Source organism: Anas platyrhynchos, chromosome 1 (assembly GCF_047663525.1).
Source record: "Anas platyrhynchos isolate ZD024472 breed Pekin duck chromosome 1, IASCAAS_PekinDuck_T2T, whole genome shotgun sequence".
NCBI classification, from domain to species: Eukaryota; Metazoa; Chordata; class Aves; order Anseriformes; family Anatidae; genus Anas; species Anas platyrhynchos.
The window spans coordinates 100067520-100083000 of NC_092587.1; the positions used below are offsets into that span (position 1 = coordinate 100067520).

Consider the following 15481-nt stretch of genomic DNA (forward strand, 5'->3'; position numbering starts at 1 on the left):
GAAGTCTTTATGAGCTTTGTTCTGGGTAGATAGCTCCTAAACGAAGACGTGAGGTTCCGGATAAATTGAAAAGCTCGTCAAAGCTGTAGGTCCGTGGCTCTTCCCTTATGCTGCTGCGTATCGAGCTGAACGGGGCTGAGGAGGCCGTGCTGGCTGAAGCTCTGGGGCTAACCTGGCATCCCCCTGGCTTCTGTTCGTAGGCTTTGCTTTGGCAGCTCTCCAGCCTGAGAATTGGAGCCAGTGGTGTTTTCCTAGGCTTAGTTCCAAAAAAGAGATGACTTCAATGTTCAGTTCTACCTGTTGTGGGTGGGGGGGGGCAGAAGGAAGGGATGTTTAAGCACCTGATGTAAATACTTAGATAATTGTGTGTATACTAACATCAAGATTATAGTGCACTGCTTTTTTCTATTCTGTACCTCAAGGATAGACAGGTATGTCTAATACACTGCTTGAGAAGTTGTGAATCCTCTGAATTTCTCCACAAAGAAGAAAAAAAAAAATCATACTAAATAGCCATAGGAACGTCATCGGATGGAAAATTGGTGACAAAGAAGAAGTCCTGTTAAACCTGTAGTGTGTAACTATGTTGCTCAACCTTTGTGTTTAAGCATTCGCTTCAGATGGATAAAGTTAAAAATATGAAATTTTGATACAAGGCGTTCTGGGTAAATAAAGCTTCTGTCAAAATCTGATATGAAAGGCTTCTCTAACTTTAGTACTTGCTTTAGATGGTGCATATAGAACCTTAAGCAGATGAGATGAATAAGGAACTGTAAAAATAGACTTTCTCCACCTGGTTGTCAGCTTGCTTGTCTTTTGTTTCTGAACTCCTAGCATTAGACAAATGTCAATACTTCCATGATCTCTGGAGCTTTCTCAGTAACCTTGTCAAAAAAGCAAGATCATGGCCGTGTTTCAGTGTGCAGCATATCAAGAAGACTGACCCTGGCAATACCAGGCTCTCTAAGGGGGTTGGTGTGGGAGTGTGAGGTTTCTTCTTCTGCACCCCCAGATAGCAGCAAGCATCCTTCTGTGAGTCCCAGCAACCTCACTGCTTCGACTATGTAAAACTCTGGCGTGAGCTTCGGTGTCTTATGGAGACTTGAGTCACGTTTTGGGCAGATTATTTGTGAGCACTGGTGCAGTATTAGTTGTTCTCCCATGCTTCTTGTTTACAACTTTCCTTACCATTCAGAACTTGGACCATAAGCTTCCTAATGCAGTGACAGACAGGTTGAATTACAGACAAGAGACTGACATATGCTTGGAGACTGCAAAGCAACAGTGACTTCTATGATTATCGGGCTGTCCCTGCTAACTTCAAATACAGCCACGATCCCGTCAGAAGGCAGATGTCTTGGAAACTGTCATATGTCCTTCTGAGCTCCAATCCTGTGAAAATAGAAATGTGGGTGAGAGGAATCCAGCAGCTGCCGGGTAGTGCGCATTCTGCAGTTACGAAGCCCTTACCAGATTCCTGACATGCAGCAATTCATGTAGCTTCCTTCCGATAAAAGACTTGTGTCAAAGCGATACAGTGGCTTAGTGTTTCAGAAGAACAGGCAGAGTCCATAAAACTTGAATTCCTCTGTTTTCTTAAGAGGCTCAAATATTTGGTATAATAACTTCTGTGAATTTGACATTCATACAGCTATTCCTGAGATGATGGTACAAACCAGTTAATGACCAGTGCTTCTCAGCTTTTTGCTCCTTCTTACCAAAGTTTGGAAGAACTTTTTGGAATGCACCTTGAAAATGCTTGGCTGTGAATAAAGTAAGCCTTTGTATTGTTGGTTGCTGCTGTGAATAGTTTCATGCATACACACTTCCTGATTGCTCATCTTCCTTGGGAATAGGCTTGATTACCCGGGACTAGTTAAAGATGTTTCTTAAGTACCCAAATCCTAATTACACTTCTAGTTTATTGATATTAAATTACAAGCATTTTGCACTGCAGACTGTACAGTGAGTTGAGTGCTTGGCTTTCCATGTTGGTCCTGCTAACAATGAAGGCAGTTAAGAATTACGCTTAGGCAAGCTTGTGCAGTGAAGACAGCATGGCACTTCTGATTAGGTGCCTAAGGCTGCTACGATTACTTAGCAGGTAAAGTAGCTCTGTGTTGTTCCTCCTCTCCAGCCCCAAATCCCTCTAGGATCTTGGTCTATAGTCACTGGAGGAAACATTTTCTTCCTTAAAACTCTATTCTCAACAGGCTGCTATTCTTCATTGGCATTACGGGGAACCCAGCTAGCAGACCAGGCTCACTTGGTAAGTTGAATCTGCAATCAATATGAATTGTGCTATAGAGCCACTGAGCCTAAATAGAAAAGACTTATTGATCCAGCCAGTGAAGACTGATCGAACCGCCTCGGCTGTCAGCCAGAAAAGCAAAAGTATACCTTCCTTCCCATCCCACGCTTAATGCTTGTTTTTCTCTTCTTTATATGTAAAATAACATAGAAGTGCTTCTTTCCTGGAGCTTTGTGAAGTTTTCTTTATAGCATTAAAATACAGAGAGGTAATCTAAAAGTGGGCGATAAATAACTTACAGGCTAGGAAGAAAACCTACCTTGGGGGTCTATTTGTGCTTGTGAGAGGAAAACAGAATGCTTATTTAGTTGATATACATGCACATCTTGAAATTGAGGCCAAAATAATAGAGTTTAAAGGTTTATTAAATTAGAGTGGAGCACTGCAGGTTTATGCTTACGCTAGATGAGGGGGAAAGCTGTTGTAGGGGAGAAACTTTTGCTGTAGCATAGAGCTTGGTGATTGCTGTGGGTACCCTTCTTCTAGCCAGCTTTTTGAGAGCCTCTGGCTATCTATTTAAACCTAGTTAATCTGAAGTTTGACAAAGAAGCAGCTCTGTAGTGAGGTTTTTTGTTTGCTTTATGGTTATTATGGGATGAGAAGACTTTTGTTTAACTTAACTTTCAGGTAGTAAACTACTTGAGCATGTAAGCCATTGATCTGATCCATTAAGTCAAGACTCTTTAACTTTTGGAACAGATCTTAATAGGAAATGAAGTAAAATTTATGAAAATCAACAACTATGTTGTAGCTAGAGCAGTTGCATAGTTTTCAGCTACAAAATTAATTAATTTTTTTTTTTAATTGAAAGATGTCCCCTCTAAAGTGGGTTGGGAGGCTAATGGAATGACAAATATCCAGTGTTTGATCTGAAAATTTGAAATAATCAGGAGTGACTTCTGACATAAACTTGTCTACCAAAATTTTTGCCTACCAACTAAAACTTTTGCTTCTTAACTTCTTGGGGGTTATTTAGGAGGATAAATCATTCTTAGTATTGAATTGAGCTTCATTTATGCCAACTAAAATCACTTGCGGCATTCCAAAGAATGTGGAAGCCAAATTGATGCAGCACACTTAAAAATCCAAATTTGAGAAGAAACAGATGGCTTCTTATGTTTACTGCTGTGGTAAGCTAGTAAAAATAAAACACATTGAAAACAGCTTTTTTTAAACAGCTAAGATGAAATGAAATAGTCATTGAAGTCCAGACTATCTTGTCACGATGTGCGGAGCTTTTAAAACCCATAGGAGGCACGTGGGCTGATCCTTACCGGGCAAATAATTGCCTTAGAAATAGTACTGCCTGACACTTGCAGGTTGGTTAAGACCCCTTCATGATACAGTAGCACTTGCCCACCAAAAAGCATATCATAAATTCATTCAAAGTTCCTATATTATCTTCTGAAACCTTTGCTGTAGCTACTGCTTTTAGCTTGTGTTTTGATTCCAACTCAGTGCTAGTGCTCTGGGAATTGCTGACTTCTTCCCTCTCCCCTTAACTAGACCTAGATACCTATTAATACAAGGAAAGTTTTTTAGAAATAGCTGTCAGTGGAATAAAATGGGAATCGATATACTCTTGCTTACAGCTTCATTAGGAATAATTCTAGTAAATAAAATGTTTGAGTTGTCTCTAACGTAAGGAGCATTTAAGCATATGCTAATGTGGTTTGTAAAAAACGTTTTGGAGCTTTCCGCCAATAAATACATTCTTCTGATAGGAAAATAAATTTTGATGGGCGAGGTGGGGGCAAAGATGGGACCTCTGCCCTACAGTGTGCAGGTAAACAGTGCTGAAGAACAACAATTTGGGTGCTTAAAGCAAAAATGCATTAATAAACCGGATGGATGAATTTTTGACTGTATTGTGTCGCTATTACAAACAAATTAATAACGGTGTTTTTTTCTGTAGCTTACCTGGGGATGTGATTAATGTTCAGTATTCCTTCTTCTAGTCTGTTTTGGCAATATGAAAACGAGAATGGTTAACAAGAACACTAATTTGAAATTAAAGCAATAAATCAGAGTTAGTGAAGTACGTCCTGCAGAGTGCCACGCTCCTCAGCTGGCGGTGGGAGCAGCATTTTGTCCCGCGTCCTGTGGCAGCGTGCCTCTTCATCAGCTACTGTCTTTCCAGTCACGCTTGTGTTCACGTCTCTGCTACATGCTCTGCTGATTACCTTGGAAAAGGGCAATGCTGTAACTGTTCAACTGACCTTTCAGTTTATTTTCTCTTGTGTAATATGAAACATGAGCTAACACAGTCTTAGTCTACTGATTTCTAGAAAGAAATCTGTCTCTTTACATTTCTGCAGCTTCTGCTCAAATATGATGGAGTTTCTCTGTAGTTATGTTAATTTGAAAAGAACTGCCTCAAATTGCTTTTGCTTCTCTGTTAGGATGATATCCAATTATTACATCTAAAAGAAGGGGTTTTAGTGCATAATTTATGCATAATTAAGGCTATTTATCAGAGATAGTGAGACAATGACTATTAAATGAAGAAACTTAATATCTAAATTTGTTTCTCTGACAAACATTTAGATGTGTAAAACAAAAAGCATGCTACTGGTAAATTTGTTGCCGTACATACAAAGGGAAAAGCATAAAATAGAGCCTTGAGACAGCAATTATAAAATGCTTCTTAAGACTGTTCTGTTGTGCCAGGGAAGCTGTTTTGGGAGCTTTGGTGTACGCAGAATATACATAGCTGTAGTGCTCCAGAAAGTTGTAACAGCTTAGCATCTTAGAGGGGGCTTTGTGTTTTGGGGTGTCTTTCAGTTTTTAAAAACAAAAAGTAACAGTATACCTTTTATATCTATAGAGGGTAAAAGATGAAGAGATTGAATAGCTTTCTTGTAGCAAGTGTGGTAAGATGGAAAGAAATTGCCTTTTGCTTATTCTATGAATCAGTAATTTGATGCATTTATCCTGTGAGGTGTCTATGTGAATCTAATAAAACTGAAGGGGTTGAAATATGAACAAGCATATGAGGATGTGGGTAAGAGAACATCTAAATACTGTGGGGAAGGGGTTCTTAGAAGTAGATGGGTTTAGATAAGCTAGTGAAGTAATTATTACTAAATGATTGCATTGTTTGCACTTGATGCATCTTGTAATCACTTTTGCTTTTGGTTCTGAATCAAGGACGATATATATTCACTGTGTGGCTGATGGCAACACATTGCAGCTGTCAAATGTGGGTGTGGCTGATGGCAAGACATTGCAGCTGTCAAATGTGGGTGAAGTTGCTAAATTATCTTAGTGTGTACGGGAGGGAAGAGGGTTACTTCTACTCCTTGGTACTGTGCAGAAAGCATTGTGCCAGAACTTAAGCTGGCAAATAATCTCCTTGCTAAAACATTACTGAAGTATATTCGTCTTTAATATATTTCTAGCTTATTAGTCTTCATTTCTGTCAAAAATAGCAGCTGCTGGTAGGATGTCAAGAAAAGCTCTGTGGCTACTCTTTATTTTCCCAGTTTTGTTTTCATAAATACCAGACTGTATGTTGTCGATAAGACTCAAATTGCACAATACCACTTTTATTTTGGAAAAACTGATGCTTAATTAGTAACTCTGTCCTGTGTACTTCCAATAGAACAAGAGATTACCCATTAATTAACCCCAATCAAATATTTCCTAGATTATTTTTTTACGATACTCTGTTTAGTTTGGGACAAAGCTGTGCTCTCTTCATACTGAAGTAATGGGATGTCCAGAGTGAGTTGGGATTTTACACCCTTGCTCACCGTGGAAGGTGCCTTGGAACTGTAACTACTGAGTTAAGGTGTTGTGGTACAATTGCATTGCAGTTCCTGTTCCATTTCCTGTGAAGCTTGCATATTAAAGATTTATTCTAGTTGAAGAGATGCACTCTAATGCATTTACCTATATTCTTGAAGGAGCTTTTTTGGATGTAGCTAATGAAAAAGCCATTTTTGACAGCTCCAGCAGTAGCAGGCACTGCTGAAAGTTTTTCCCTCACTCCATTCAGTTGAGTAAATTTTAAGGAAACTTTCTGTGAACACCAGAAAGGTGTTCACACCAGAAAGGCAGAGAGACAAGCTGCCTTCTGTGTTGGAAAGCAAAAAATGAAAATTTGCATGTTGGTGTTAATCTGCGGAGTAGAGAACAACTGGAAAAGCTGCTTTTGAAAATTTTGGCTTTCTTGTATTTTTGTTCTGTGCTCTAGGGTCTTTTTAGTGGCAAGTAGCAAGGGAAACTTCTTCAAGCTGGACCATACCTTGAATTTTGAGTACTTCCTAAATGGTAGGAATCACAACAAATGATTTAACTCGTTAAGTTTCTTACTGCAATACCTGTATATCCAAATTACTTGAATAACAGTTAACTTTATTACACCTAATAGGGACTTAATATCTTCAGACAATCTGCAGAATACTTTAGTTTTCAGCTAAGGATAAAATGAGTGTTAGATTGCCTCTCTCCTGGGATAAAGAGGCAAAGTACTTGTGTAGTGAAGAATTTTAATACTGCAGCTAGAGCCTCTGGGATGTTCTGATTTAGCCACCCACAGACAATGATAATGACTTCAGAAACATATAAAATCTTTGCTTTTAACCCACAGAAAAACAAAATGAAATGTCAGACTTCCTGTCTCTCTGTAAACATCACTCGTTGGTGTCCTACACTTTTAAAACATTCTCTTGGAATTCTTCTAACGCTTGAAAGGTTACATGCTGTTCAAATGTTGGTTAATCTATTTAAACATATTTAAACTTATTAAAAATTCATTTAATCTTTCTATGCAGAAAGTGCAGGTCAGTTGTCTAAAACTAAAGCTGATTGAGGTTACGATGCAGTAGTTCTAGTGTTCTGAAATAGTAGTACCTACCTGAGATTTACACCGTCCTTAAACGAAGGAAAGGTGAGTAAAGGAGGTGGAGAAAAGAACAAAATGAAATGAGGAGCTTTTGTTTTGGTAACCTTTCACTAGTGACTAGTTAAAGAAACAGTTATGAACAGGAATTTGCTTCTGCCACTTAATACTAGTTCTGGTGCACTTGATTTGTTGGACTGCAGAAATCTGCTTTGGGAAGAGCTTCATCCTACTCCCATCTTCCTTCGATCTGTCCCCTTATAGGCAACTGAATGAAGACAGTGTTATGGAAAAACAAACTACAGAGTAAAGGAGAAAATGAAATGCAGGGATTTGATATGCAGAGCAGTGACTCGCTGCATTGGCTTTGGTGTTGGTGAAAGCATTTGTAACTATGTCTTCATATCAGTATCAGCAATATATTAGAAAAAGTTATCTCTGAATGGCCATGTGTTCTTAATTTTGAAGTATTCAGAGGTGTTGTATCTATGCTTCTAGCTTCCGCTTTGATGTTTTTGTTTCCTTTTTTCCACTATGAAGCAGTAGGGGACACAGCAAGAAGAGAAGTAGCCCTTATTAGTGGTGACTGTTTCATGATTGTCCTTCTCATATTCCCACATATTCCTCAGGCATGAACATGGAAAGTATTAAATTGTACTACTTTGGCTTTCTGGGAAAAAACAGTGAGTACAGAGACCTCATAACAGTGCTTCATGAGATGGCAATTACCAGTAGCGTGGTTTACAAATGGGGTTAAAGAGGTCTGTTGCTCTGGTGGACTGCAGTGGATTGAAGATCTTGTGCTTTCCTGATCTGGTAAGCCTGGACTGCGTGGCTCTGCGTGGATGTACCAGATCAAATTTGGAGGCAGGAATGCCTATTTTATAGACAGGCTTCATGAAATGCCGTAATACGTTGCTTGTTGAATTCAACTAGTTGCCCAGAGGGTTGTGGCAGACCAGACTGGAGTCTGTTCTTACAGCATAGTTTTCTGAGAGAATTTTACTGCTGCTGCTGGCCACTTTTTGAATAGACCCAGAGTGTTAAGAGCTGCTTTGGTGTGGAAAGTTATGACCCAAGTGTTAATATCGCATCTGCAGTTGCAGAGCTATCAAGTGTTTTTTTCCCCATTCCAAAAGGGAGCTGTTGCTGCTTATATTTCCAATGTAGGCACTTAAATGATACCTGACACTTGTAGTTGGTGACAACATTGCAAGACTTTGGACATCTATCTCTAAAGGATGGGCTGTCTGTGATAACAGGAGGGGATCTGCAGCTCCTGAGCCTCTTGATATATAAATCAAAACCAGCTGTTAATCCTTTCTCATGTTCCTGTAGAAGTAGTGTATCAGAACTGAAATCAGCATTTCTTCTATTCCTTATTTGCCAGTTTTTCAAGTGGGGCTTTATGTAAATAATGCATTATTGTAGAAAAGTAAGTCTTTAAAAATGGTGGCAGTTTACCTCTCTGTAGGATGAAGAATAATCTGTACCTAGTATTATATATATTGTCAGTGTGGATGCACCGCACTTTTACCACTTTGGATTTTTCTTTGTTGCAGGTTGTTGACCTTTCAGTTGTCCACAGGGATCATAAGTTAGAGTGGATCCTGCAAATGATCTGGAATAAAATAACTAGATATCTACCTATAACAAAACAGGAAATACTTGATGGCTAGATCTGTCTGTCCATTTCAGCAGGTCCATTTCAACAGATTTGACATTACCTAGTTCTTCTGATGGCACGTTAGCCCTCAACAGAGCTGCTGAATGGGCATGTTGGGGAGATGCACGTCAGCATGGTTCTCTAGCACTTTTCCAGTCATAGGAAGAGGAGGGGGGAGGGACCCAAACCAGTTTTGATAACACTGCTCTGAAATCTCAGTTACTCTGAATAGCATTGTTCTTGGTACATAATTGATGGTACAGGAGAGGATTTGATGACCTAGGCACTCTTTGCTTTTCTATTGCCTGTTTTATGTAATGCTGATACAGCTTTTCCTGTGGTGGAGGAGAGTGGAAACTTGAAAAATAGGACCTGGTGTTCCCCTAGGAGGCTTCAGGAGCAAACTGATAAATAGTATAAGTGGTATCTCAAAACATCCAAACAGTTTTTCTTAAGGTTTGTTGTTTAAATAAGGGGAGAAAAACAACAGAACAACAACAATCATTTTACGTTTTCTATTTCTGATCTTTCAGTCTTTCCAATACCTACATTGACTCTAGCTTTATTTTCAACACTGACATTCCTGCAAGTGTTTGTATTTATTGAGAAATGGGAGGATTTGGCTACAGAGAATACCTTACTGGACATTTTCTTTCATATCTTTTTCCCTTTGGTGTCTGCAGAACTGGGCTTTCCATATGGACGCCAGATATCATTATCAAAGCCTCTCCTATTTGCTTTCATGTTCTGAATAAATTAGCATTAATATTGGGCCAATATTGTGGAAATAAATTATGGCACAAAAGCTAGTGTAGACAAAAATCTAAAAGATGAATAGCTACTAAAATGAACATCATAAGCAGAAGAGAGACTAAAATGATTAATGTTAGTGTTGACACCACAGGTCTTAAAATAAGCTGATTGACTCTTCTATAAACTGCAATAACTATGACTTACAAAAAAAGGTGTGAAAAGGGGCATAAAAATGTTCTGAAATTTGGCAGCCATCTTAGAGTGCAGCACCATACTGATTAAAGGAAGGTATTTTGTATGCTGCCAAGGCCTTTTTGGTTATATTTGTTTCTGTTTAGATTCCTGCGATGCATAAGAAACTAAAGCTTATTTGGATAAATACAAAGGTTTAAAATATTAATACCACCTTTTCCTGACACCTTACAAGGTGGCCAGGAAGAAGTTAATACCTATTGCTTTGAAAAATAAATACCAGAAGGCTTTACGTGGAGACTTGATTCAGTGTTCTAACTTGCCATTAGACTTTAACTTTCTACCAGAAGTCTTATTTCACTAGGACATTTAAGTTTGGGAAGAAAAGGGAAGCTAACTGATTGTTTTTGTTGTTTGTTTTTAAACCCTGTAGTGAAACTACTGATTTTAACACCTTTCTTTTATTTTTAATGGAATCAGTTAGTTGAATGAAGTCAGTGATGATAGGAAGTTGGTTTTATGGGTTTTTGCACGTCAGGTGGGTTTTGCCCATCATGGTTATCAGATAAATAGAACCCTATTCCTTTGACTAAGGACTCTTTATCTTTGCATAGCACTGAAAAAACATCAAACCATCTCTTTTTCTGACCTTTCTATGGTATCTGTATGCTTCCGTTACATACGTTTTAGGTCTCTAAATACTTAAAGACAATACTTGAATTTGTTTTTTGAGGTGGTAGAAGTATGAGGAATAGCTGCTCATCTGAAATGTTGAAATGAAACCACCCTAAAATGACTACTGAGTTATACAGTCTTTACTCCTTCACTGTGAAGCTTATTTTTTGGCAAGTTACCCACTTTCTGGATAGGCATTGTATGATGTCATATTTGATGTTTTAATTCTGCTGCTGTGGAAAGTCAGCCAGTTCTTACACTCTCATCATACAGTTCTAAACAGGGCTGTGTATAAAGCATGGGATTCAAAGCAACGCTATATTACAAACTATTAATATAACAAAAACATCATTTGAAACAGGGTCAGTTTTTAATGATTTTCAGTATTTCACTATGAATTTCACTATGAAATACAGAAGGAAGGGGAAGCAAGGATGCTTGTAAAAGAGCTAGTCTGTTATGAAGTGTCTTGTTTCAAGTTGTATGTATATGTGCTTGAAGAAATGCCATGACTGAAGTTCCTTTCCTCTAGCAAGTCTGAAGAAAACACCTAACTTTAGCATTTGGTCTTTAAAAAACATTGGTCTGTAAGTGGAGATGAGTAGAAAGGATCTGGGATTTGAATTGCAAAGGCCCCCTGGTATGGTCCTCGCAGCCCTTCTCAGCACATACATGAGCTTGCTTTTTCATAAGAATTCCTGGAGCAAGAAAAGCTCCTGGAGCAGTCCTGCTCTATCAGCTGTACTTGGCCGGTGTGTTTTGTGTCATGCATGTCCCCAGAAGAAGGGGCACAATGTATGTTGTCTTCCACTTAGATGTGACCAGATTGTTCCCTGAAAGTCCATGAATCTTCTTGTTACTCTGTGTGTGTTTTTTTTTTTCCTTTTGTCACAAAGGTAAGCTGTACTTTTCAAAACATACCTTGTAATATTTCTCCAGTGCCAACTCGAATATTAGGAAGTAGAGAAATCTGAAAAGGCTTTTCACAGTTTAATGAGCAACAGCAGGCTTTGAAGGTAGGAGGGCAGAACAGCCTTTAGTCCTGGCTTCTAGCACTAGCTGTTCCTGTTAATTCTCTCTGTATGTCCACAGTCATGCAAGATTCTCACCTTTGAATAGTCCCATGTGACCAGTTTGGTTATAGTCAGTATGACTATGTATGTCGCTGAATATGGCAACTTCCAGTGCTCACAGGGAATTGCTAAATGTGATGATGTCTGATACTTTTTTCTTTTTTTTTTTTAATATATATATGATTGTATGCTATTAGTGCATAATAAACCTTTGGGATTGCTTAAACAAGAGCTTTCCTGTCATTTTCCCTGTATGATTCTGAGGTTTCAGTTTGGAAGATCATAGGATCATTGATGTTGGAAAAGACCTCCAAGGTCATCTAGTCGAGGACCAGGGAGGTGATTGTCCCCCTGTACTCAGCTCTGTTGAGGCCGTACCTCAAGTACTGTGTTAAGCTTTGGGCCCCTCACTGGAACAGGACATCAAGGCCATGGAGCATATCCAGAGCAGGGCTACGAAGCTGGTGAAGGGCCTGGAGCACAAGTCCTGTGAGGAGCGGCTGAGAGAGCTGGGGTTGTTTAGTCTGGGGAAGGGGAGGCTCAGGGGAGACCTCATTGCTCTCTACAACTACCTGGAAGGAAGGTGTGGGGAGCTGGGGGTCAGACTATTCTCACAGATCAGCTGTGATAAGGCTAGAGGGAATGGCCTCAAGTTGTGCCAGGGGATGTTTAGGCTGGAAATTAGGAGATCTTTCTTCTCAGAAAGAGTAGTCAGGCATTGGAAGAGGTTGCCCAGGAAGGTGAATGTTTCAGTGATATAGAAATTAAAGTTTTTTTTTGCTTTCATATAATCTTAGTTTTAAGTTTCTCACAGCTGGATCATAAGCATGCACTTAACTGAATGCTCTCCTTTAAAGCAGAAGCGGGATACAGAGCTACAGTTCTGTTCTGTTTTGCAGGACCTTCAAGGGAAGATAATTTTGTTTTGTGGCTGGGTGTATTTCATGTTTGGAGATGAGTTTTTTAGAATAGATCACAACACAAGTAATTGATCCATTTTAAGAGCTGGTGGCTTTCATGAACTTCAAGCAAATCACTATTCTAAATTTGATCACTTCAGACGTTTAACAAAATTAAAAACGAATACTTTCTAGAATATCACTTAAAACAACTATGGAGGTCACTAGTCGTTTCAATATTCATTATTTCTGTAATGAAGATGCAGCACTAATGTCTGAATTAACTTGCTCTGTCACAAGTATTATGCTCTTGTATAATATAATTAGTATATTTTAAAGAATAACTTGAAGTCAATCCACAACAACAAAAACACAAAGATAAATAAATGAAAATAAATTCCTTTTTCAAGGAGAATCATTCAGTAATGGGGTAATTTTTCCTTTGCCAAATGCCACATGATGAACTTTTGAGGCTATTTTGACTTGCACTTCTGTATTTAACTTTTAATTTTATTTATATACATTTTTCTACAATTGCAGTTGGTTAAAGCTTGTCAATCAAGTTTGTGTGTGTGTATACATGTGTATACAGGTAAGATGATTATTTGTAAATCTGGCCAAATATTCTCCCTCAAGTGCTACAAATGGAAATGGACTTTTAAAGGAATGGTGCAAAAAGTTAAAATATTTTTGCTATAGTGTATCCTGAGGCACTTTTCGAATCTTTCTGTTTTTAAAGGTGAACATCAGTCTTTGGAGTACAAACCTACTGGGAGATTAACCTTGAAAGTAGTTGAAGTACTCAAAATTAATGTTACCCTATTTCACTTTAACCAGTAAATTGACATTTTAATCCTCTACTTTGAACTAATGAAGACCAGTTCTGAAACAAACCCTTAAAACAAGCCTGAGAGCAGTGTACAAGACCTAACACTTCAAGCAGATTACTTTTCTTTTTCTTGTTGTTGTTTTAAACCAATGGAGTATAATACCATAATGCTGTTTGCTTCTTTACTGTTTATAGTTTTTCAAAATATAGTAAGTGTAATGAGGCAGGCAAGTTTTTGTCCAGATTCTTTGTAGTTTTTATACATTTCAGAACCCTCCTTTCTATTTTTGGAGAACATGGGTACACTTCTAATTTGCAAATAGAATAACTCTGCAGGTAGCTTCAATAATATTTTAAACTGAAGCATTTTAGCCATGCTTCACAGAAGTAGCTTACACATCAGGAAGAAAAGTTGACAGTCTTCTATGTACAATGTGTGCTTGATATGTGTTTTTGAATTGTTGGGAACTCCTTGGAGAAAACATGGCAAAGTCCAACAAAAAACTTCAACCTGTTACTAGCAGATTTTTACATTAGAGGTTTATGGCATTTCTAGTCCTAATAGGGACTGTTATTGTAGAGTACAATACCAAATAATGACGTCCATAAAGTAGTAATCTTTTTTCTCCGACTAGTTTCAGTGGCAAGGGACTGCTCAATCTTGCTGATGGTCTTTCTAGAGAGATTGTTTAGGGAACTACTTTCTGCAAGTGCCAGATTATTTCCTCCATACTTGCTATATGTTGCATTACAAGTTTTTCAGTGTCCTGAGATCCTGAGATTGTCTGTTAAAACTGGCTGTGATAGATGTACCAGAGCAAGACAATTATCCCTGTGAGGCCCTTGCCCAGCATTAATAAGACAGACAAAAAAGTGTAAGGCTGTTCAGAGTGTGAAATTCTCATGTTGTGTAGTAATGCTATGATTTTTGGACTGCCAGTCAGGATTCACAGTCTTAAAGTATAAAGAGTTAACATGAAGTAGAGAAAATACAGATGTGAAGATTTTAACTCTGTTCTGTGTTGCAACTCTGGAAAAATCATATGATTAGTTTTGTTTTCTATTTCTGTAGAGTGATGAATCCAATATTGTAGTCTTGGGACACAGTGTGACAGTGTCTCAATGTGGTCTTTATGCTCTTGCATTTCTCAATATAAGTAAGACACTTGCTAAGCTTTCTAAAAATGTATCTGTTTTCTTTGAAAGGTATGCTCTGTTTTACAACCGCTTGAAGAGCATTGAGGAAAATGAAGGTGGTCTTGATAAATTTTCAAAAAGTTACAAAACCTTCGGAGTTAACCAATTTGTGGATGGTGGAGTATATTGCAAAGAGTGGGCACCGGGAGCAGAAGCGGTGTTTCTCACAGGTGACTTCAGTAAGTATTTTTAGGAATATTGCCTCTTTACTGCACTGTGTTTTAGATCGATATCCTTTCACTTAGACAATGTTGTAGCAATGATAAAATTCTAATAATAAAAATGTGTGTTGTGGGTTGCTGGTGTAATGACATTTATTAACTTAAACTAATAATCTTTTACTCCATGTTGCAATAACCTAAGAACATGTGTGTTTCTGTTGTATGGTCAGTATTATGTGCATCTATTTTTATACCCATAAAGTGATGACTTCTCTAAAAGCCCTAGCCTGATCATGCTGCAGCTTTAGGTTGAATGTGTCTAAACTACCCAAGGTTCTTCCTGAAGGTCCACTGTTAGGCTTCTGTTAAACGGTATGCAGGGAAGGAAAAGATAACAGTGGAGTAACTTGATTTATCTTTTTTTGACTGGTCTAACAGCAGTGTTGTGTAAGGACCAAGGCCCTTTGTGACTCCCACTAATTATGAGAGTCTAGAAAAGTCCTGCAGGAAAATGGTAACCTAAACTCATAAATGAACGTAGTCATGAAAAAGTAGGTGGTGTTTCCTCTTCCCTCAGAAGAATGTTGTTGGCAGAACAGGAAGGTGGCACCATTACAGTGGAGGTGTTCCTGTATTGCATGGTCGGAGAACTTAGGAGACATTGATTCCATTTACTTAAAACTTGAGACAAAAGTAGCAATTTCATCATTCTTCAGAAGACTAGCTACACTCAAGTGAGTCATGTTATGCAATCTCCTAAATGCAAGTCATACGCATTTTTGTTCTTAAATTCTGCAATATTAATTCTGCTTTCTCTTTCATTTCCGTGTGCTTATATAACTTTAAAATAACTTTAAAACTCCTTACACATGCCATTAG

General features: G+C 38.3%; 1 protein-coding gene across 3 annotated transcripts in view; it reads left to right on the forward strand.

The window, feature by feature from the left end:
• Positions 1 to 15481, forward strand: part of GBE1 (1,4-alpha-glucan branching enzyme 1) — a 170614-nt gene that overhangs the window by 21058 nt on the left and 134075 nt on the right. For all 3 annotated transcript variants that reach the window (XM_072025735.1, XM_072025738.1, XM_072025740.1), the window contains exon 2: positions 14451 to 14620. In XM_072025735.1, the coding sequence (XP_071881836.1) occupies positions 14451 to 14620 (170 nt within the window). The remainder of the gene's footprint in view (positions 1 to 14450; positions 14621 to 15481) is intronic.